Below are 25,977 nucleotides of genomic sequence, written 5' to 3' on the forward strand. Positions count from 1 at the left end.
TGTCTAAAGAGTACAAAAATTCATTTTTTGGGACATGATTATGATTTGTCTTGTGCTACAATAAAAATAAAGTATTCTGTATTCTAAAAAGTAACAGTATATTCTTTAATTAATTTGTCTAAATAATGTCTGTACATTGTAATATGTCATCAGCACAACTTTATATACATTAATTCATGATCAATGAGTGTCCACCATGAAGGACCGCTTTCCAGGCTGACCTCAACTACAGAATCCTTTGAAGATTTTCTATGGACTTGTTTGATTTATTATTGCACTACTTAAGTTGCTGTTTCTCCTCGTTATCGGCCTGGTAATATTTTTGTGCTTAGTTCAAGTGGTGTCAGTGCAGTTTGAATCACTTCACAATTGGTGCCTGATGTCTCCTGACGTATCCTGAGAAGACCCCCTCCTCCCCCCAGACTAAACCCTGCTCTTAAACCCTTGAAAAGCCTTTATAGGTATTGTATAATTATATAGTATTCCACAGAGGTAAATTCCAGTTATGCAAGTAGGTAGTGAAATTTAATATCCAAAACATAAAGGTCATCATTGTACATGATAAATTGATGAGTCTGCCCTCGTTTTCAAAGACGAAAAGGGAAACTGTTGTAACTGTTAATATTACAATAAAATTGTAGAATTTATTTAGGTTTTTTTTTTTGTTTTTTTTGAGTTCCTTTCCCTTTTTAAATTTTTTTTTTTTTTTTACACTAAACTACTTTTTTTTGTTAGGATGAGTAGAAGGCTATGCTTTTGTGTGCATTTATACTGTAATTTAAGAATACATTTTTAGGAACCCTAAAAAATCAGAAAAGGGAATTTTTTAGATTGCAAAACTGTCTTAATTTAGTGAAAATTAAAGATGATTATCTGCACAATTAACGTACTATATAAAAAAAAAAGCCAAAATATCTGAATTAAAAATAAATTAAAACAAGTTTTATTGACAATGTTTTCTATTATTATTATTGTTATTTTTATTATTACTATTATTAATACTTTTTTTTTCTTTTTCAATCATAATGGTCTGCTGGCGTTTCTGCTTATTAGTTTTCTCCCATTAAAAAAATATCTATGGTAAGCGTCCTGGGCAGATACGTAGCCTTTGACCCCTACGTAAATTGTTACAGTTGATCTGTGAGTGGTGGCCAAGACCTATAATCATTGGCATGTAATCAATGGGTCCGATAATGAATAGGCTCCAAATAAAAGTAATGACCCTGTTTTCTCGAGTGGTTTTTGCCTCAAGAGTTGAATGAAGATGAATGGATGTATTACTAATTTGTATTTATTACTGTTGTCCACGCTCATTATGAAAATGAATCAGTTTCTGGCTTTGGTTGGGTATTTTCTATAGTTAAAGCCATCTTTTGTGAGCCTAATTGATCAGTTTTTGATCAGTAGAAAATTGCAAACATTTGCATTTTTTTTTTTATTTTTTTTTTTGTAGAACGTACACTATTTGAATGTTTTTTTTTCTCTTTAATCAGGAAGCATGGTTACAAAAAAAAAAAAAAAAAAGTTTGTGTATATATAAATGTGTGGATGTATATGTGTGTGTGCGTATATGTGTGTGTGTATGTATATGTGTATAATATATATATATATATATATATATATATATATATATATATATATATATATATATATATATATATATATAGTGTGTGTGTGTATATGTGTATATATATATATATATATATATATAATATGTGGCATGTGTGTATATATTATTCCATGTTAGTATTTTAAGCTTTGCTGCTACTGCAGAGATTAGTAATGGTAATATATGGTGTAAGTATGAGCTACATATTTGCCATAATAATCGAATAATATATATGTATGTATATATATATATATATATATATATATATATATATATATATATATATATATATATATATATATATATATATATATGTATATGTGTGTGTGTATATGTGTGTGTGTATATATATATATTATATATATATATATATATATAATGTGTGTGTGTATGTATGTGTATATATATATATATATATATATATATATATAATGTGTGTGTATATGGATAAAGATATAGATATGATAGAGAGATAGCTATAGAGAGATATAGATAGATATAGTGCTAGCATATTGCGCAGCACTTTTTAGTTCAGGGGGACATTTACAGCCCATATCAGACATTACAGAGTGTAACAATTCAACAGATGCCAAGACGATTGAGGTTCCTACTCACAAGCTACAATTTGAGGACATAGGGAGGTACAAAGGGCAAATGGTAAAAAGGGCTTGTATTGTACGGACCAACCATCAATATAGTAAATAGGGTATTAAAATAGTGCTGCATGAACCGGTCACCTGCCAGTATGTGCACAAGTACAGATAGAGTATTAAGTGCATGGAGGATGTAAACAGATGATAAAAAGGACCAGATTTGGAAGAAAATTTTGTAAGGGCAAAATTGGTATAGTCAGATAAGTGAGGAGATGTGATAGGCCAGTCTAAGTAATGTATTTTTAGGGCACTCTTAGAACTGTGGGTATTGGGAATTAAGTGAATTGTTCTTGGAAGTGCGTTCCAGAGCATTGGCACAGCTCGTGTGAATTCTTGGAGACAGAAGTGGGAGGTTCGGATTATAGAGGATGTCAGTCTTAGGTGATTAGCGGAATGAAGGACACAGGTTAGGTGATAGACAGAGATAAGGGAGGAGATGTATGGATATGCAGAACTGTGAAGAGCTTTGTGATTGAGAGTGATACGTTTATATTGGACTCTGTAGTGGATAGACAACCAGTGCAATGACTGGCACAGGGTAGAGGTATCAGTGTAGTGCTTGGAAAGGAATACAATCCTGGCTGCTACATTCAGAATGGATTGGAGAGGGGAGAGTTCAGTTTGAGGGAAACAGATTACTTGGGAGTTGCGATAGTCCTTACAAGAATGAATAAGAGTGACCGTAAGGCGGGCTTTGCACGCTGCGACATCGCAAGCCGATGCTGCGATGCCGAGCGCGATAGTCCCCACCCCCGTCGCAGCTGCGATATCCTTGTGATAGCTGCCGTAGCGAACATTATTGTTACAGCAGCTTCACATGGACTCACCTGCCCTGCGACGTAGCTCTGGCCGGCGACCCGCCTCCTTATTAAGGAGGCGGGTCGTGCGGCGTCACTGCGACGGCAGACGGCCAATAGGAGTGGAGGGGCGGAGATGAGCGGGATGTAAACATCCCGCCCACCTTCTCCCTTCCGCATATCCTACGGGAGCCGCGGTGACGCCGGTAGGAGATGTTCCTCGCTCCTGAAGCTTCACACACAGCGATGTGTGCTGCCCCAGGAGCGAGGAACAACATCGGACCTTCGCGTCAGCATAATTATGGATTACGCCGACGCTACACCGATGATACGATTACGACGCTTTTGCGCTCGTTAATCGTATCATCTAGGCTTTACACACTACGATGTCGCATGCGATGCCGGATGTGCGTCACTTTCAATTTGACCCCACCGACATCGCAGCTGCGATGTCGTAGTGTGCAAAGTGCCGCTAAGAGTTTTTGCAGATGTACCAGTAAGAAAAGGTTGAATTCTAGATATTTTTTTGAGGTAGGTGACATGAGTGAGTGTGATCAGATAGATGTAGGCAGTGAAGGAAACATCTCAGTCAAATACAACCCCAAGACAACGGGCGGGTGGCTGTGGAGTAATGGTAGAGCCAAATGCAAATGGCAATATTGGTTTTATGAAGGTTAGTAGAGGGAGGAAACATTTAGAAGATCAGTTTTTGCAACATTAATTTTTAGTTAAAGGGAGGACATGATGTTAAAGACCGCGGACAGATAATCCTTGCGGGGTGATGTCAGGAGCAGAAGTGTATAATTTGGTGTCATCAGCATACAGATGGTACCATCATTGGACTCGTGAAAGCACCCCTAGAGGTGCAAAACGGTACCGTCGTTCTCGTGCTCTGCTCCCTCCACTCCCTCATGTCCGTCTCACTTGTCAGCATAAGAAAATAAAGAAGTTTTTGGTCACCGCAGAGTGCTGCCAATCTCTGTTTTTCTTCAACCCGAATGCTTTACTTGGCAATAGCACCACGGATGGCAACTTCATTTCCTCTAGCCGCACATGCAGTGAAGCTAATGTGAATACAGAGCGGTGTGAATATACCCAGCACACCCGAAGAATCCATGTGGTTTAATCTATACTGAACTGAAGTGGTCGGGATTACTGCTACACCTCCGTTGCTGGTAAGCGGTGCTGTGCATTTTCCTTCTTTGGTACTGAAAACCAAATTTACTGATGGTTTGTCCAATAGGGACAGTGTAAAGACAGACGAGGAGGGGGCCTAGAACTTAACCCTGAAGAACCATGACAGGAAGAGGAGCGAGCAAAATATAGTGAAGGAGTGGTCAGAGAGGTAGGAGGAGAACCAGTAGAGAGCGGTGTCCTTGAGCCCGATAGAGTGGATCATAATGAGGAGGAGCTGGTGACCCACAGTGTCCAATTCAGCAGAGAGATTCAGGAGAATCAGCAGGGAGTAGTGACCATTAGATGTTTCTGTTAGTAGATCATTAGAGACTTTAGTAAGAGCAGTTTCAGTAGAGTGTAAGGAGCAAAAATCTGGATTGTGAAGGGCCAAGAAAACCATTTTCTGAGAGAGTGGATTATACGGGAGTGGACCAAGCATTCCAGAAGTGTAGACATGGAGAGATTAGGGACAGGTCTGTAGTTAGTAGCACAGATTTAGTCAACGGATGAAGTATTGTTTTTTGTTGTTTTAGTAATTGGTGTATGCTGGCATGTTTGAAGGAGGAGGCAAAGATACCAGATGAGAGAGAGCAGATAAATATTTTAGTTAATTGAGTGGTGACAGCCGGGAAAGGGACTGAAGGAGATTTGACAGTATAGGGTCACTAGTGCAGATAGTAGGGCGAGAAGATGCAAGGAGCTGGGTAGCAACTTCTTCTGTGACCGGCTCGAAGACAGAAAATGAGCTAGATGAAGTGCAGGAGGGAAGAGAATGCATGATATTAGCAGACTGGGAGATAATTTCCTGTTGTGTATGGTCAATTTTTTTCTTTAAAATATTTGGCCAGATTGTCAGAGCTGAAGTTGGTGGTTGGGACCTGCACTCTTGAAACCAAAGGGAATGAAAACTATCAAAGAATCGTTTAGGATTGTTGGCTTGAGAGGTGATGAGGGTGTTGAAGTTGCTTGTTTGGAGAGGTGAGGGGCAGAGTTGTATGTTGTAAGTATAAACTTATAATGGATGAAATCTTTGGCTAGATTGGATTTTCTCCACAAACGTTCAACGGACTTGGAACACCGCTGGGGAAAGCGTGTTTTGTAGCGTGTGTAAGGGTCAGCTCTATCTCAGCCGAGTTGTTCTATGTATTGGAGGTGCAGCTTTATGCAGGGCGCTCTGCAGGGTTTTATTATAATGTTTCAGAACAGTCGGGACCTGAGAGGGAGGAGATTGGGGCCAGTGATGACTGCAAATTCTCCTTAAGTTTCTGAGTGTTGATGGCCTGTATATTCCTAGAAGTGTGGTAAGTGGAGGGCGTCCTGAGTGGGTTGACCTTTCTTGACAGAGAATCAAAGAAGGTTGTGGTCAGCGAGCGGGAGAGGGGAGTTAGTGAGACCAGTCATTGAGCAGAGGCAGGACAGGATTTTCCCGTCTTCATATGAAGGAAAGTTAGTTGTAAAAAGCCGAGAGAGTAGGTTAGCGATTAAACATGAGTGGCAGATGGAGAAAGGGGGTCATCAACAGGGATGATAGTCCCCCAAGATGAGAGTGGTAATGTTACAGGCTAGAAAGTGTGGAAGCCAGGGGCAAAGTTATGGAGGAACTGATGTGGGGGGCCTGGCGGGTGATACACAATCGCCACACGCAGGGAGAAAGGTCTGTAACGTCTGACAGTGTGGACCTCAAAAGAAGAAAAGATAAGTGAGGAGACAGGAGGGATAACCTGAAAACACAATTTGTTGAAGCAGCAGAAAACCACCTGCATCTGGCCTGTTCTCAGATCTGGCGATATGTGAAAATTGTAACCCATCATACGTGAGAGCAGCGGTGGCTGTTGTTAAGACTAGTTGTAGCTATCACATATAAAGGCCCCGTCACACTAAGCAACATCGCTAGCAACATCGCTGCTAACGAACAACTTTTGTGACGTTGCTAGCGATGTTGCTGTGTGTGACATTCAGCAACAACCTGGCCCCTGCTGTGAGGTCGTTGGTTGTTGCTGAATGTCCTGGGCCATTTTTTAGTTGTTGCTGTCCCGCTGTGAAGCACAGATCGCTGTGTGTGACAGCGAGACAGCAACAACTAAATGTGCAGGCAGCAGGAGCCGGCTTCTGTGGAGGCTGGTAACCAATGTAAACATCGGGTAACCAAGAAGCCCTGTCCTTGGTTACCCGATATTTACCTTTGATACCAGCCTCCGCCGCTCTCACTGCCTGTGCTGCCGGCTCCTGCTGTGTGCACATTTAGCTGCAGCACACATCGTGTAATTAACCTGATGTGTGCTGTAACTAGGAGAGCAGGGAGCCAGCGCTCAGTGTGCGCTGCTCCCTGCTCTCTGCACGTGTAGCTCCGTGCGGTGGTAACCAAGGTAAATATCGGGTTGGTTACCCGATATTTACCTTAGTTACCAAGCGCAGCAGCTTCCACGCGGCGCTGGGGGCTTGTCACTGGTTGCTGGTGAGCTCACCAGCAACTTGTGTAGCCACGCTCCAGCGATCCCTGCCAGGTCAGGTTGCTGGTGGGATCGCTGGAGCGTTGCAGTGTGACATCTCACCAGCAACCTCCTAGCAACTTACCAGCGATCCCTATCGTTGTTGGGATCGCTGGTAAGTTGCTTAGTGTGACTGGACCTTAAGACATATTCCCAGATGGCAGTTTAGTTTCTTGTTTCTATTATTTTTTAATACCAAGCAATGCTTTGTAAGTGTGAAGTTATTTAGGTATTTCAAAACTTTTATTTATATAATATATAATATATATATATATATATATATATATATATATATATATATATATATATATATATATATATATATATATATATATATATATATATAAATTGTTAATGTTGTTTTCTTGCATTTGATTGTTTTTTTAACTTCCGAATAAATTACTTTTTTTATCACTTCATAAACGGAGGTATATAAACATTTAGCCTTATCGTATTTTAAAAAATATTGATTTGATTTATTTGTTTTTATATTTATTAAATCACAAAGGAGACTGAATTACCGTATCTCTCGTGTTATAAGACACACCCCAAATTTGGTGAGAAAAATATGGGGTCTGTTTTATAATCCGGGGGTGTTTTATTAGGGAGAGGGGGCAGCAGCGGAGCGAGGGGTGGGGGGGGGGTGTTGTCACAGGAGGCCGGAGCGGTACTGGAGTACGGCAGTGTTGCCAGTTATACAGAGGAGGGCCCAAATAATCACTGCGGGTGATGCTCTGTGCGGGGCTGGTGACGCGGCTCTGCTGTGCGGGGCTGGTGACGCGGCTCTGCTGTGCAAGGCTGGTGATGCGGCTCTGCTGTGCGGGGCAGGGGACACGGCTCTACGCAGGAGGCGGTGACTCACCGGCCATTCTGAAGATATCGGCGGTGAGGGCTTTAAATAATGGCAGCCAGAGTCTGCACGTGTGTAGAGAGCTTAAGCTGAGCGCTCCATCTGCGCTGACTCTAGGCGCCATTATTTGAAGTTCTGACCGCCGACATCTTCAGAATGAATGCCCGCCTCGCAGAGTAGCTCCGCGCAGCCTGATGCACAGGATGTAATGTTTTGAATGCAGATTTGGAGCAGAACCCCATGTAAAAACAAAAAAATAACTGTATTAAAATAGACTTAAAGAGTAATCATTATTTTTATTTCATAAATCAGTAGCACGGATGAAAATAAGAAACTTTGTAATATATTGGATGCATAGATATTTATACACACAGATATAATAAATTTTATATATATATATATATAAATATAAATATATATATATATATATATATATATATATATAAATATATATATATATATATATATATATATATATATATATATATATATATATATATATATATATATATATATATATATATATATATATATATATATATATATATATATATATAAATATATATAAATATATTAGATAGATAGATGCGAAATCTGATACTTTCTTTTGTAAAATCTGTGTACAGACTTTCCCATTACGGAGAATGGAGATGAGCGTTAAACACTGCGAGGAAACAGAGCGCACCAGACCATAGGGTGATACCTTTATAAAAAGATATATTGGGTCCAGGTTCTATGCTCAACTCCTGTGAAAGCTCAATAATGGTGGCTGCTGCCCCGTGGCCGGCGGAGGAACTCCACCAGGATGCTGGAAGGAAAAGACAAATTGCGGTTTTAGGCTCAGCTAACCAAAATGAAGATCCTTGATCCAATAATATAAAATTCCACAACGCGTTGCCACACCAGATTTGACATCCTTCTTAAGTGTTAAAAGGTACAGCTGGCTATTACACTTAAGACACCAGTCCAATGTGGAAACATGTTGTGGAATAAAAAAATATATATTTTTGATATAATTGAATCAAGGATCTTCATTTCGGTTAGTGCAGCCAAAAACCGTAATTTTATCTTTTTCATCCAGAGATGAAGGTTGGTTCTCAAAGTCCTACGGAACTTTACAGTAGAATGTTTCTCTTGCTGCTCCCGCTTTTAAAGCTCCATAAGAGTTAGCAGTTTGTGCTCTTTATGTTCTATGGAACTTGCAGGAGAATGTCTGTCTGCCGCTAGCTCCTCTTCCCTCCTCCCTTTCCATAGGAGATGGCAGTTGGTGTTACTTTAGTCGTAAGGCTGGGGCCGCACAGGAACTAATGCGATGCTCACATGACACTCGGCTCACGTTGGCAGCACAGCAGGAGCCAAGTGTCATGCAAGTGTCACTGCGACTGAGGTACGATCATACGAGCGGACCTCAGCTGAGGAGGGCGGGCCTGCACTGAGGAGGGGCGGGTGGGATTTATCTCCCTCTCTCCTCCGTAGCCGGCTACTGCCATTCTCGCCCTGCACTCATGGTACACCGGTGTACTGCGAGTGCAGTGCGATTTTTCTCTCGCCCCATACACTTGAATGGGTGCGAGAGAGAGAGTCTCACATTACAGTTGCAGCATGCTGCGATTGTTTTCTCTGTCAGATTGGGGCCGAGAAAATAATCGCTCATGGGTGCTGGCACAGAGTAATATTCGTCCGAGTGGAATGCGATGTTTTATCGCATTCCACTCGGTCCGATTTTCATGCCGTGTGGCTTAGGCCTAATTGTAAAACTTAGTCTTCACTGAGCACAGATTTTATGGATTTAAAAGGAATCTGTCACCAGGTTTTTGCTCCCCCCCCCCCCCCTCCCTCATCTGAGAGCAGTAGAAACAGAGACCCTGATTCCAGCGATGTGCCACTTACTGAACCATTTGCTGTCATTTTGATATCCTCAATCTTTTCTTTGCTGCAGATCTAGCAGTTCTACAGAGCTCCTGAATATGCTGGTCTACCTGGTGGCACACTAAGTAGTCCTGTAATGATAATCTGCTGATTAATCAGTGATTTTATCAAAACTACACTTTGCAACCCAGGAAGTCACACATCGCTGCAATCAGGGTCTCTGCCCCTACGTTAGGTGGCAAAAAATTGGTGATAGATTCCCTTGAATCCATGAATTGGGAGTGAAAGATCAGTCCGGGAGGAGAGGGGAACAGATTGCTCTGATAAAAATAAGCAACTCTAATATATTTTAATGTGTACTATTGAAATAAAAATGTAAACAGTGGCTACACTTTAAGCCTCTTCCCTTCATTTTAGAATTGAGTAAAGACTTATTATAACGCCTGTGTAATACATGTGGTGATTTTATTTGCGCCGCTCCTAATTGCAGCTACCTGAGCCACGTTCCGCTGGACACCCCAAATAGCTTTACCAATATCCCAGATATTTATTGAGATCCAGGTCGATTTCGGCTTCTTTCCCTCCTTCTCCCTCTTTGTTTCCACTCTGCTAATCAAATGCACATTACATTTATTCTAGTAAAAGTGTAAACCATAGAAAATTTGACAAGATAGATGTGTAAATTATCACTCTGACAGAACTAATGATGCACTCCAAGCACCTTCTGTTTTCCAGCACTTGGCGAGCGACTTCATTAAATATGCAATGGCCGTTTGGTGGCTGCTCGCACGTTGGTTGCTTTCCTTGTGGAATTGCTGTATTTCCTGAGGTGGATGAGCAGGCAGGCACGTTGGCTGCTGGACACCCCGCCGTGCCTCTGATGTACTCCATCTTGTTTGTGCAGTTGTTTGAAGTATTTTCAGGACAATTGCATCTATAACCACGGGACATATCCCCCGCAGCTATATTCTAGACAGCAGTAAGAGAAGCGCAGGCAGATTATGTCCTGCCTTTTATCTACCTATAATAACTCGGCCTCTGAGAACTAGAAACAATCTATAGGCTCGTTTATTAAAAGGAAGATTAACATGAAGCTGCGGCGGTGACTGGTATGTGCGGGCGCAAGACATAAGAGAGTCAGCAGGGACTTTCTGAATAGGATAGATAATGGAAATTGGATATTGATTAGATCTATAGATACAAAAAGGGTTTATTACCATGATTTGTAAAATATAATAATGGAGCAGATCTGCCTTATTTAATAATAAGTAGTGCCTAAGGCTAAGTTCACATTTCCATTGTTTTAAATCCATCAGGTCCGTCAGCAGCGGATCAGTTGTTTTTTAGATGTCAACTGACGCAACGGATGTGTTTTTCACAGGATTCCTTTCACAGGAATCCTGTGAAAAAACTGATCCGTCGCATCCGTTACATCCTCTGTGCGTCCGTTTTTTGATGGATCAGTCATGATCCGTTTGTGTTTGGGACAGCCCAGTGGGTGTGCCAAACATGCTGGGCGTGCTCAGTAGAGCATGACTGAATTCAGCGCTGGATTCCATTGTAAGACGGATTACGACGGAATCCAGCACCATAGACATACATGACAAGCTTGACGGATGGCGACAGATTCCTGCATGGCGCGTTAATTTTGACGGACAGAAAAACGTTACATTCTGCGTTGCTCCCGCCCGGCGGTCAGTCAAAAAACGACTGACCGCGTCGCAGCGGATGCATTGCAAGGTCATCAGTCACAATCCGCCACTAATACAAGTCTATGGGCTAAACGGATGCCGTTGTTTACCAGAGCCGCGGATTGTGACTGATACATTTTAACGGAAATGTGAACCTAGCCTAACATGTCATGCATATCGGTGGGGCCCGGATGCTGCCCTAAAATGCTCTACTTGTACCCCTGCAGACTTTCTGTTCAGCCCACACACCACTCTGAGCCGGCACGCAGGGCGTAATGTGGCTCATAAACTTTTCATTGAGTTCATGCACCAATCTGTGCACACTCAGGAAGAAGCTGGGCTCGTCTGCCTGACAGCCTGCACATTTCAAAGCATTTTTTGGAGCAATAGGTAGTGGCTTATGTGCTGAAATCTCCCCCAATCATTTTAAACCACACACCATCCACCAGGATTTTCGTATATAACCTAAAGCCAGTGCTATACTGGCACTATCAGGCTGATTCTATACATACCTGTAGTGGTCAGCTCGGATGTATAGGTTTTAAACACAGGCAAGTTAAGTTTGTAAAATCAGCAGCTTGTTGAATGACAGCCGATAGTTGGGATGGTTATTCATAGTTATCCCTTTCCCCTGTTACTTATGCTAATTCTATTACACAATCATTGTAGTTTGTGACTAAAAGGACCTGTGCTGATGTCATATCCATGTGACCAGAAGGGGCGGGGCCTCAACCAGTGGGTCAGGTCCTTTTAGTCACAAACTAAAACTAAACCCTCCCTCCCAAAAAAAATAAAAATGTATGTATATTATATATGTGTATGTGTATATGTGTGTGTGTGTGTGTGTGTGTGTGTGTGTGTGTGTGTGTGTGTATATGTATGTATATATGTGTGTATATATATATATATATATATGTGTGTGTATATATATATATATATATATATATATATATATATATATATATATATATATATATATATAATATATATGTATGTGTGTGTATATGTATGTATATGTATGTGTGTATATATGTATATATATATATGTGTGTATGTGTGTGTATATGTGTATATATATGTATGTGTGTGTATATGTGTGTGTATATATATATATATATATATATATATATATAATATATTTTTTATCTTAGTTTCCTTTTTTTACAAAAAAGTTTTTGGTTTGTTTTTTTTCTTTCCCATTTTTTTTTTTTGTCATTTAGCTCCTGAGCCACCTCTATATATGTGCAGATAACATTTGTTTTGTCGGTTTCTCTTCTCCCAGCACCCATTTAGGATGGGCCTCAGTGTCATTAGTACCCATACCTATTTCAAGAACAGAGTCCCCTTACCTCTATTTTGTAACAGCTGTGAAAGGGGAATAGTTTGTGCATTTGCGGCTTTCTTCGTTCACCTCGGGAGTTCCAAAAGTCGGACCCACATCTCAGACTTTATGGCATAGCCTGTGGCCATCCCATCAATGTCTGAGAATAATAAACCTTTTTCAATATTCCAGATAAGCACAGTAAATGGATGTTCATACCGGCGGTTAAAAACCCCCTCATACATGGGCTGTCCTAATGTTAAGGAACATTACTATACCGGTTGTATCATTTGCTACATTCATGATCACTTTGTCACTGTAACGTGTAATGACGTTGTTGTGTATAGTATATCTATACATATCAGGCACTTTACTATTTTTTTTTCCATTATATATATATATATAGATATATATATATATATATATATATATATATTATTATATTATATAATATAATATAATATTTTTATATATATATATATATATATATATATATATATATATTATTATATTATATAATATAATATAATATTTTTATATATATATATATATATATATATATATATATATATATATATATATATATATATATATATATTGGAAAAAACAAGTTATATATATATTATATATAAAAAAAAGAAAAAAAATATATATTTTTTTTTCCTTTTTTATTTATATATATATATATAATTTTAGTGTTTTTTTTTCATATATATATATATATATTATATCTATTTTTATTAATTTATTTATTTTTTTTTTATTATATTTTGCTTTTGCAGTTGACGTATGGACATGGAAAACTTTCCCATTTATAGTCACTGATTAACACATTTTCTTATGCCTTCTTCACATTGCATGTAAGCGGTGTGTTTTTCGGGGATTCAGATGCAAAGACCTAAATGTAGTTTAAAAGGACTCTGCTTTTCTCCATCAGCTTCCATCTTTTGAGAAGTGCACATCAATGTAGTAAATTGACATCGTTTGCCCATTTGAAAAAATGGATGTTGTTGAAAAAAAAAGCTCTGACTAAGTCCATTTGACCTATGGTTGTTATTGTCCGAGGCTGAGGCTGAGTCTGTCATGTGAATGCTGGTTTTTTGGGGATGCAGATGGAGCCCATGGGCATACTGCATAAACACACTATGAACAGTGCCTTTTTTTCTGGGGACCAGTGTAGATCATTAAATAACACTTACAGGAAATATAAGGAAATTGATCGGGAGGTTTTCCTATGTAATCTGAGAGCAGCTTGATGTAGGTGCAGAGTCCCTGATTCCAGTGGTCACTTAGTTTACTTGGTGCTGCAGTTCTGATAGTCAGTTTTCTCTTCTGCCTAGCTCAGAATGATAAGCCCTGTGTAACCCTGCCTCTGCCACTGATTGGCAGCTTTCTGTGTGCACTGCATACGGACAGCTGCTAATCAGTGATGAGGATGAAGTTGGACCAGGAGTCACAAGGCACCTAGTCCTGTAGTGGTAGTGATAATCTCCTGCTGATAAAACACTAATTTCATTGAAATAAAAACACCCCAGTAAGTGACAAATTGCTGGAGCTAGGGTCTATGCTCCTATATCATCCTGCTCACAGGTTACAAAGCAGAAACCTTCTGACAGATTCCCTTTTAAATATTGAATAGCGCTTAAACTTTTTTTAATTTTTTTTTTTTGGGGGGGGCTCCTAATTTACGAATTATGGCACGTTTCTTGTTTCCAAACATACAGGCTAAAATAGCGCCACCAATACTGATGTGATGTTAAAAAAAAAAAATATATTAAAACTACATTAATTTGAAAAAGTACACGTTTTATTGAATAAGTTTCATCTTTATCTATAGTTACCAAATATTTCCAAATAGTTTAAGGAATATTAAAATCTGGCTAAAAAAGTGTCTAACTAATTTTATTAAACTGTCGTGTACAGAATAAAGAAGTATCGGATCCATGTAAGTTTGGTTCGGCGGGTTCAGCCAAACTTTAGATGAAATTGAGTTTGGGGCCTGGACTTGATCTGGACCCCAATGGAAGTCACTAATTGGGCAGTTCGGGTCTCCGTCCACATGCAGCCAGCCATAGGCAGGTGGACAGGCTCTGGAACCTTCTGTGCTGCATTTAGTACATTCACCAATATAGACAGCAGAAATTTTTACATTTACAAATGCACTTAGTGTAAGCAAAAGATAATCGGCTCACCCCTCTGCTGAGTGCATAAATCAAGGTTCCATGATCATAATAATCCAAGAATCAAATATGGCAGATGATCCAACACTTCCATAAAAACAGATTAAATATATGGGCTATGACTAGTGATGGGCGGACTCGCAGATAACAGAGACCAGCAGCCCTAACCGGAATTGATCCTGAATATCCGTCCAGACGCCGGTACCCATATAAGTCTATGAGGACCAGAATCCAGCGATTAAAAATGGTGGTAGAAACGATAGGAGTAGGTTACACTTACCGAGGTTCTGACGCGGCGGTAACTGCTCCCACGGCCACCCATTTACTTCTGGGGCCACTCATTAGACTCATGCATATGCACTGCTTTTCCCACCCACCGGCGTCTGTGATTGGTTGCAATCAGATGTGCCCCCACACTGAGTGGCAGCTGACTGCTTCCAATCACAGACGCTGCGTGCGTCGATCATGGTATAAAAATAAATAAATTAAAAAACTGGCGTAGGGTTGCCCCCGTATTGTGATACTCAGCGCAGATAAAGCATACGGCTACAGGCTGCAGCCCCCAGCCGTGCGCGTATCTTAGCTATGTATTAAAATAAGAGGAACCACATGCGGCTATATATATAGATAGATAGATAGATAGATAGATAGATAGAGATATATATATAGATAGAGATATATATAGATATAGAGATAGATATATATATAGAGAGATAGATATAGAGATAGATATATATATATATATATATATATATATATATATATATATATATAGATATATATATAGATATATATAGATATAGATAGAGATAGATATATATATATAGATATATATAGATATAGATAGAGAGATATATATAGATATAGAGAGATATAGATAGATAGATAGATAGATATAGAGAGAGATATATATATATATATAGATATATATATAGATATATATATACAGTGCCTACAAGTAGTATTCAACCCCCTGCAGATTTAGCAAGTTTGATAAGATGCAAATAAGTTAGAGCCTGCAAACTTCAAACAAGAGCAGGATTTATTAACAGATGCATAAATCTTACAAACCAACAAGTTATGTTGCTCAGTTAAAGTTTAATAAATTTTCAACATAAAAGTGTGGGTCAATTATTATTCAACCCCTAGGTTTAATATTTTGTGGAATAACCCTTGTTTGCAATTACAGCTAATAATCGTCTTTTATAAGACCTGATCAGGCCGGCACAGGTCTCTGGAGTTATCTTGGCCCACTCCTCCATGCAGATCTTCCCCAAGTTATCTAGGTTCTTTGGGTGTCTCATGTGGACTTTAATCTTGAGCTCCTTCCACAAGTTTTCAATTGGGTTAAGGTCAGGAGACTGACTAGGCCACTGCAACACCTTGATTTTTTCCCTCTTGAACCAGGCCTTGATTTTCTTGGCTGTGTGCTTTGGGTCGTTGTCTTGTTGGAAGATGAAATGACGACCCATCTTAAGATCCTTGATGGAGGAGTGGAGGTTCTTGGCCAAAATCTCCAGGTAGGCCGTGTTATCCATCTTTTCATGGATGCGGACCAGATGGCCAGGCCCCTTGGCTGAGAAACAGCCCCACAGCATGATGCTGCCACCACCACCATGCTTGACTGTAGGGATGGTATTCTTGGGGTCGTATGCAGTGCCATCCAGTCTCCAAACGCCAAGTGTGTGGTTGACACCAAAGATCTCAATCTTGGCCTCATCACACCAGAGAACCTTGAACCAGTCTGTCTTAGAGTCCTCCAAGTGATCATGAGCAAACTGTAGACGAGCCTTGACATGACGCTTTAAAAGTAAAGGTACCTTACGGGCTCATCTGGAACGGAGACCATTGCGGTGGAGTACGTTACTTATGGTATTGACTGAAACCAATGTCCCCACTGCCATGAGATCTTCCCGGAGCTCCTTCCTTGTTGTCCTTGGGTTAACCTTGACTCTTCGGACAAGCCTGGCCTCGGCACGGGTGGAAACTTTCAAAGGCTGTCCAGGCCGTGGAAGGCTAACAGTAGTTCCATAAGCCTTTCACTTCCGGATGATGCTCCCAACAGTGGATACAGGTAGGTCCAACTCCTTGGAAAGGGTTTTGTACCCCTTGCCAGCCTTGTGACCCTCCACGATCTTGTCTCTGATGGCCTTGGAATGCTCCTTTGTCTTTCCCATGTTGACCAAGTATGAGTGCTGTTCACAAGTTTGGGGAGGGTCTTAATTAGTCAGAAAAGGCTGGAAAAAGAGATAATTAATCCAAACATGTGAAGCTCATTGTTCTTTGTGCCTGAAATACTTCTTAATACTTTAGGGGAACCAAACAGAATTCTTGTGGTTTGAGGGGTTGAATAATAAATGACCCTCTGAATAAACTTTTCACAATTTAAAAAAAAAATAAAAAAAGAAATAACATTCATTTTTGCTGCATTTCACACTTCCAGGCTGACCTACAGTCCAAATGTCACAATGCCAAGTTAATTCCGAATGTGTAGACCTGCTAAATCTGCAGGGGGTTGAATACTACTTGTAGGCACTTATATATATATATATATATATATATATATATCTTTTTATTACTCCACATTATTTACTATCAGTAAAAGAAAAAAATCAATCAGTGGAAATAATCTGTAAAGCAGATTAGCATACTCCGCTTATCCTTAAAACTTTAAAAGCAGGGGAATAAAAAAAATTGCAGATTAATGTTTTACAATTCCAGTTCAGTCCAAGTCTTAGTTTTTCTAGATTAAGCGCTTTTATTTACTGAGGTCTTAATAGTCTCCACCATTTAGTGCCCTAAATGTAATTTCGTGTTAAGTGCTATTTGCCCTTCTAAAATCTCTTGAATACACTGGAGAGTTTACTTTAAGATGGTGATTTGACTTCTTCTACGCATGTTTTTTCTTTCTTGTTTTTTTTGTTTTTTTTTTAAACAGATCATTAGATTAAGATTTTAGTTCTTTGGAAATAAATGTGGTTACCATTTCATTATTTGCTAAGCAACCCATAATCCCCGCCTAAGCCTCATCTACATTTTGCAGTTTGCAGAGAAAGCAGGCGATGCTGAATGCAGCCGTCCTTCGGGAATACACCGAACTTAATGAGCTTGATAGTCTGGTGGGCTCAATAAATCAAATAAAGGAAAACATTTCTCATTTCTGAATAAAAGCATTTATCACCCTGTGTTTATTCATTCATGGTCATAAGATTGATTGGCTTCTTGTATCATGAATGTATACCAAAGCATTTATTTTTATTTATTTAATTTTTTTCCCCTTTTTTTTTTTTTTTTTTCTTTCCCTTTCTCTCTCTCTCTCTCCACCCCCCATCCCCTCCTGTCTTCTAGTCGGCAAGTTACGAAAGCAGTGGCTGAAGGACAGCATTTCACAGGTCGGAATAGGAATGCTCCAATCTGTCAAGAATTTTGTCGACCCCAACAATATCTTTGGAAACCGAAACCTTTTATAAAAGAAAGCTCTATCTGTAATTCTGTCTTTTGCGTCCAATGTTTTAATACTGTACAGAGATCCCAGTGAACCGGCACGATCGAAGGAGGCGGAAGCCCAAATGAAAAAATGCGACCAAGTGAGAGAAAAAAACAAATTCCGTGTGTTGATCAAATGTCCTTTTGTCAGAAGACTGTTGGATTTGGCAAATCTGTACTAGGGGAGTAGGATTGGGGGACAGCTGCACTTTTCCCGACTCCTCTTGACCCTCCAGACATATGTTACATTAACGTGCCCTCGGTTGTCAGGGCTTGAAAATTCACTTTGTCTCAGCCAGCCAGAAATTCATAGCATGCTGCCGTTTAGAGCAAATGGCAATTTCTTAAGCTAGTCAAGCAAGACATTGATTTATCTGAATATGTTTTGCTGCACAAGGCCAATTTTTTCTTCTTTTTTTGAGAGTAAAGAGTTCAGATCGTCAGCGAATAAGAGGTTCTGTATCAGCTGCAGTAATTCTAAAAAGATGGTGAATGGGATTAACAGGGAATAAATAATCTACACAATTCTATTAATATTCACTCAGCACTGCTGTAGTACACCAGAAGATCAAATGTGTCCTTCAAGATTTCTCCCATGGTGGTGCTGTTTTCATGGATTATTTTTTTTTTGAGTAAAGAGTTCACATAGTCAGTAAATAAGAGGTTCTGTGTCAGCTGCAGTAATTCTAAAAAGATGGTGAATGAGATTAACAGAAAATAATCTACATAATTCTATTACTATTCACCCATCACTGCTGTTGTACATGAGATCAGATGTGTCCTTCAAGATTTCTCCCATGGTGGTGCTGTTTTCATGGCTGCAAAGTTGGTCAGCAACCATGACACTTTTTTTTTTTTTTTGTAATTCCATATCTATCTGTTTTTCCAAAGGAAAAAGAAGTGCCGTGATCAAAAGATTGAGACAGGTGGAAGGAAATAGGTTGGCTATTTTGAGAACAAAGTGAGAACGTTTCGCCTCCCTGTACAATACCCTTTGTTGGCACATAGGCCGCCTTCTGTACTACCTACTTAGTGATATAAGCTCTCATAACAATCTGCGGATAGGATGCACAAAGCGGCTGGTCCTCATTTCCTTGTCGGAGGGTGGCAGCTGCTCTGTGCAAAAGCATCCCCATCCAGAGACTAGGTCTGATGCTCGGAAGTGTGTGCAGAAACAGCTGTTCTCCCTGCCTCCTCTGAGCCGGTCTCCTGGGAAGAAAGCCCGCATTAACACCATCAAGCTTTTAAAAAAAAAAAAATCTCTCCTTGTGTCTTGGAGGGTTTTTTTTTTGTTTTTTGAAGATCCATTTTTATTACTATAAATATTTAATCAGCTTTGGAAATTTATTTTTTTTTCGGATGGCAAATAAAACTGGAACATATGCCTCCTCCTCACTCATATCACTCCGATTTGGCAGTAGAGAACTCAATCTCAAGGCATGTTCATTGTCGCTCCACTGTTCCGAAATGATGGGATTCTACTCTTTAACTCCTTAACTACTGCAGCACACTTGTTACAATTCTGAATTTAGCCATAATACTTTTTTGTACAGCGATTGCTAACATCTTCATATTGTATGTTCACTACAGAATTTGACATAAAATTAATGCTTTCACCCAAACGGCCTCGCTGTCTTTATTTTTTATTAGTTTTATCGAGGGTTAAAGCTTTTATAGCCTGCATTTATTTATCTTGTTGTTTTGTGTTGATTTTTTTTATGTTCATATTATGAGTCAAGGTTAGTATTAAGCAGTATGTTACTATTGTGTTATATTAATGAGGACAGAGATCAGTGATGTCACCAAGCAGCATTTCAAGTCAAGATTTTTATAGCCAATATCTAGGTCCTACTTTTTTTTTTTTTTTTTTAAATAAAGACCATAGCTTAAATGTGATAGTTTGCAAGAGGTTTTGATTTCTTTCATTTCTGCAAATTTCTTTTAATATGTCTGCAGCTCACAAGTAGTAGACATCCTTCCATCGTCTAGATTGTGCGGTGAAGATATGACATTCATATACAGTACAGACCAAAAGTTTGGACACACCTTCTCATCTCTAGAACAACTGTTAAGAGGAGACTTTGTGCAGCAGGCCTTCATGGTAAAATAGCTGCTAGGAAACCACTGCTAAGGACAGGCAACAAGCAGAAGAGACTAGTTTGGGCTAAAGAACACAAGGAATGGACATTGGACCAGTGGAAATCTGTGCTTTGGTCTGATGAGTCCAAATTTGAGATCTTTGGATCCAACCACCGTGTCTTTGTAAAAAAAGGTGAACGGATGGACTCTACATGGCTGGTTCCCTCCGTGAAGCATGGAGGAGGAGGTGTGATGGTGTGGGGGTGCTTTGCTGGTGACACTGTTGGGGATTTATTCAAAATTGAAGGCATACAGAACCAGCATGGCTACCACAGCATCTTGCAGCGGCGTGCTATTCCATCCGGTTTGCATTTTAGTTGGACCATCATTTATATTTCAACAGGACAATGACCCCAAACACACCTCCAGGCTGTGTAAGGGCTATTTGACTAAAGGCCCCGTCACACTAAGCAACATCGCTGCTAACGAACAACTTTTGTGACGTAACAGCGATGTTGCTAGTGATGTCGCTGTGTGTGACATCCAGCAACAACCTGGCCCCTGCTGTGAGGTCGTTGGTTGTTGCTGAATGTCCTGGGCCATTTTTTAGTTGTTGCTCCCCCGCTGTGAAGCACACATCGCTGTGTGTGACAGCGACAGAGCAACAACTAAATGTGCAGGCAGCAGGAGCCGGCTTCTGCAGACACTGGTAACCACAGTAAACATCGGGTAACCAAGAAGCCCTGTCCTTGGTTACCCGATATTTACCTTCGTTACCAGCCTCCTCCGCTCTCACTGTCAGTGCCGGCTCCTGCTCTGTGCACATGTAGCTGCAGGACACATCGGGTTAATTAACCCGATGTGTGCTGTAGCTAGGAGAGCAGGGAGCCAGCGCTAAGCGGTGTGCGCTGCTCCCTGCTCTGTGCACATGTAGCTGCAGTACACATCAGGTAATTAACCCGATGTGTGCTGTAACTAGGAGAGCAGGGAGCCAGCGCTAAGCGGTGTGCGCTGCTCTCTGCACGTGTAGCTGCGTGCGCTGGTAACCAAGGTAAATATCGGGTTGGTTACCCGATATTTACCTTAGTTACCAAACGCAGCATCTTCCACGCGGCGCTGGGGGCTGGTCACTGGTTGCTGGTGAGCTCACCAGCAACTCGTGTAGCGACGCTCCAGCGATCCCTGCCAGGTCAGGTTGCTGGTGGGATCGCTGGAGCGTCGCAGTGTGACATCTCACCAGCAACCTCCTAGCAACTTACCAGCGATCCCTATCGTTGTTGGGATCGCTGGTAAGTTGTTTAGTGTGACTGGACCTTAAAAAGGAGATTGATGGTGTGCTACGTCAGATGACCTGGTCTCCACAGTCACCAGACCTGAACCCAATCGAGATGGTTTGGGGGTGAGCTGGACCTCAGAGTGAAGGCAAAAGGGCCAACAAGTGCTAAGCATCTCTGGGAACTCCTTCAAGAGTGTTGGGAAACCATTTCCAGTGACTACCTCTTGAAGCTCATCAAGAGAATGCCAAGAGTGTGCAAAGTAGTAATGAAAGCAAAAGGTGGCTACTTTGAAGAACCTAGAATATAAGACATATATTTTCAGTTGTTTCACACTTTAAGTATTTCATTCCACATGTTTTAATTCATAGTTTTGATGCTTTCAATGTGAATCTACAATTTTCAGAGTCATGAAAATAAAGGAAACTCTTTGAATGAGGTGTGTCCAAACTTTTGGTCTGTACTGTATATATAGTAATATTCCGTTGTTCCTGCATGATCGGTTCTCATTGAAAATTAGCAAATATTCAGAATAATCCCAAACTTAAAAAAATAATAAATAAATCTTTATTTTTATATAGCGCTAACATATTCCACAGCGCTTTACATACATCAGGAACACTGTCCCCATTGGAGCTCACAAGCTGAATTTCCCATCTGTATGTCTTTGGAGTGTGGGAGGAAACCGGAGAACCTGGAGGAAACCCACACAAACACGGGGAGAACATACAAACTCCTTGCAGATGTTGTCCTTGGTGGAATTCGAACCCAGGACCCCAGCGCTGCAAGACTGCTGTGCTAACCACTGAGCCACCGTGCTGCCCAAACTTCTTCTGGTAGGATAAAAATCACTATTAAAGTTTTGTCTCCTTAATAGGACCCAACAAATATAATTTTTTTGAGTAAAAAAAATCGGAAATACCAGAACTCCAATATTCTTATGCAGAATTCTAGATCAGCTGCATAGAAACAATTCACATTTTATAATTCTGATTGTCTGCATCCACTGCTAGGGGGAGCTAGAGAGCTTACTGTGTACAACAATGAACAAAATAATTAAAATCTATGCAGAAATCTCCTGCCGATAGTTGTCATTCAGCATTTTATTTAAAATAAAAGGGGTTGACGCAGTATTTTTCACAAGCCCACAGGAAAAGTTTTACATGTATGATCACTGGGGAATGGACTTCCGAGAAATCAAAAGCATGGCAATATCAAAGTTCCCCTGGTTAATGTAGTGGTAGTTTGTATTTTGACCACCTCTTCATCCAGTTCAGTTGGAGTGGTCATTACCTATTTCATTCATATTGGGGACTTAGGATCCCACGTTCTAATGATTGGTGGAGGTCCCAGCAGCTAGACTCACAATGAGCAATCATTTTTTCATGTTTCCAATGGATAGTGGTATATTTTTTCTAAGAGAGCCTATCCTGGAGGTTCTCAGTAAAACAACTTTATAAGCCAGCATCAAGACTGGTTTTTAGGAAGTAGTCTTTTCAAACTAATCTGATTAGCTTTTGTGAGGAGGTAATTTTCAGACTGGAAACAAGATAAGGCTGAGGATCTTGGGAACCTGGACCTTTCAAAGGCATATGATACTATGCTACATAAAATGAGAACTATTGTACTAAAGGAAAATATATTTAATTGGGACTACAGGAAAATATATGTAATTAGGTCAACAACTGTCATAATGATAAGAAAGGAAGGGTGGCTATTCATAGAACACACTCTGATTGGGATACTACAGGGGTCAGCATTGGGCCCTTTTCCTTTTTAATTTATTACCTTACAGAATTTCATTATTTACAGATGATGTTAAGCTATGTGGGGGTAAGCAAATACAGGAGGGGAATTTAATACTACAGAGACATTTGGTGAAGCTAGAGGCTTAGAACGAGATATGAGAATTGAGGTTCAATATAAATGTAAAGTTACGCACTTCGGTAGAGGAAATAAAATGTACAGTACTAAATAGTTAAAACAATAGCTATACTTGTCACTAAAAAAAGTTTTTGGTGGACCGCAAACTCAACAATTGGCAACTAGTGTCAGGCACCTGCCGTCAAGGCAAATAAGATAACCGGATGTATTAAAAGAGGAATAGCTGCCAATTAAAAGAACATACTGTAGTTTTCTGTATACAAGTCACTAGTGAGGCCACACTTTTGCATACTGTGTGTAATTTTGGAGTCCAGTGTATAAGGACATAGCTAAAATATAGCGCGTGCAGAGAACAGCAACCGAGGTTATTAAAGGAATATGTTTGAAAAAAATTTAAGGCTTAGGGTCGATCTTATTACAATGTACAAAAATAGACCGTTTCTAATGATCTTTTTATGCCAATACCTGCAAAATTGAGAAGGGGCATCTTCTACATGTAGGATAGAAGGTTCAATCATCCTGATAAATGGCATTTATTTTATTGGAAGAGCAGTGAGACTATGGAACTCTCTGCTAAAACGTCTGAGCAATTAATCAATATTTTAGGTTATAGGTTCTAGACTCTGCAATGGACATTGAGCCAGGTAACTAAGCTGGTTGATGTTCCCAAATAATGACTTGAAATACAAATATTTTCTTGGAACTACTGATTACAAAGGGTTTTTAAGTGACCAGTGAAGAGTCAGCTGTCAGCATGCTCCCTCCAGTCCTACTGCAGCACCTCACAAAGGAGGGCTTACATGACAATACTAAAAAATGAATGGAAAGTTTATTATAAGCAAGAACTGGCCTCCCAGTGCACCAGAGGAACTTAACTCTGCATAATTATGTAAATGCCGAGATCCCAGCTCATAATAATTACCATCTATTCAACCAACATTACTTCAAATCGAGCACATCTATCATTGCATAGTGTTTAAAAAACCATTTTATGATACATTTTTCTCAAAGGGAATGTATCATCAGGAAACGACCTATTGTTTAACTCTAGTTTTTATATTAAATGGTTAAAGAGGGGCAGCACGGTGGCTCAGTGGTTAACACTGCAGTCTTGCAGCGCTGGGGTCCTGGGTTCAAATCCCACCAAGGACAACAACTGCAAGGAGTTTGTGTTTCCGTGGGTTTCCTCCGGTTTCCTCCCACACTCCAAAGACATACAGATAGGGAAGTTAGATTATGAGCCCAATGGGGACAGTGTTTCTGATGTATGTAAAGCGCTGCGGAATAGGTTAGCGCTATATAAAAATAAAAAAATATTTATTTATTTAAACATATACTGTATACACAGTGAGGGGAAAAAAGTATTTAGTCAGCCACCAATTGTGCAAGTTCTCCCACTTAAAAAGATGAGAGAGAGGCCTGTAATTGACATCATAGGTAGACCACGACTATGAGAGACAAAATGAGAAAAAAAATCCAGAAAATTACATCTGATTTGGCAAGATTTTTTTTTTTTTTTGCAAATTATGGTAGTAAATAAGTATTTAGTCACCTAAAAACATGCAAGATTTCTGGCTCTCAGACCTGTAACTTCTTTTTTAAGAGGCTCCTCTGTCCTCCACTCATTACCTGTAGTATTGACACCTGTTTGAACTTATCAGTTTAAAACACAGCTGTCCACAACCTCAAACAGTGAAACTCTACTATGGTGAAGACCAAAGAGCTGTCGAAGGACACCAAAAACAAAATTGTAGCCCTACACCAGGCTGGGAAGACTGAATTTGCAATAGGCAAGCAGCTTGGTGAAATCAAAATGAAAAATCAACTGTGGGAGCAATAATAAGAAAATGGAAGACATACGAGACCACTGATATTCTTCCTCGATTTTTTTTTTTAAAGCCATTCTTACTTTGCAGAATTTTCCCCACACCTGCCTACTAAAGGTTTTCCACAGTACTGTGTGAGTGTGCGTGTGTGTGTGGTGTGTGACATATATATATATATATATATATATATATATATATATATTAGTGCCTACACGTAGCATTCAACCCCCTGCAGGTTTAGCAGGTTTGATAAGATGCAAATAAGTTAGAGCCTGCAAACTTCAAACAAGAGCAGGATTTATTAACAGATGCATAAATATTACAAACCAACAAGTTATGTTGCTCAGTTAAATTTTAATACATTTTCAACATAAAAGTGTGGGTCAATTATTATTCAACCCTTAGGTTTAATATTTTGTGGAATAACCCTTGTTTGCAATTACAGCTAATAATCGTCTTTTATAAGACCTGATCAGGCCGGCACATGTCTCTGGAGTTATCTTGGCCCACTCCTCCATGCAGATCTTCTCCAAGTTATCTAGGTTCTTTGGGTGTCTCATGTGGACTTTAATCTTGAGCTCCTTCCACAAGTTTTCAATTGGGTTAAGGTCAGGAGACTGACTAGGCCACTGCAACACCTTGATTTTTTCCCTCTTGAACCAGGCCTTGGTTTTCTTGGCTGTGTGCTTTGGGTCGTTGTCTTGTTGGAAGATGAAATGTCGACCCATCTTAAGATCCTTGATGGAAGAGCGGAGGTTCTTGGCCAAAATCTCCAGATAGGCCGTGCTATCCA

General features: G+C 39.9%; 1 protein-coding gene across 1 annotated transcript in view; it reads left to right on the plus strand.

Moving 5' to 3' along the window:
• The window catches only part of AGPS (alkylglycerone phosphate synthase), a 289,261-nt gene extending 269,518 nt beyond the window's left edge, over window positions 1–19,743 (plus strand). Inside the window, exon 20 of the mRNA XM_075317376.1 lies at window positions 17,984–19,743. Within this exon, the coding sequence (XP_075173491.1) occupies window positions 17,984–18,105 (122 nt within the window). The 3' untranslated portion in view covers window positions 18,106–19,743. The remainder of the gene's footprint in view (window positions 1–17,983) is intronic.
• The last annotated feature ends 6,234 nt before the right edge of the window (window positions 19,744–25,977 follow it).

Source organism: Anomaloglossus baeobatrachus, chromosome 7, assembly GCF_048569485.1.
Source record: "Anomaloglossus baeobatrachus isolate aAnoBae1 chromosome 7, aAnoBae1.hap1, whole genome shotgun sequence".
Classification (NCBI taxonomy): Eukaryota; Metazoa; Chordata; class Amphibia; order Anura; family Aromobatidae; genus Anomaloglossus; species Anomaloglossus baeobatrachus.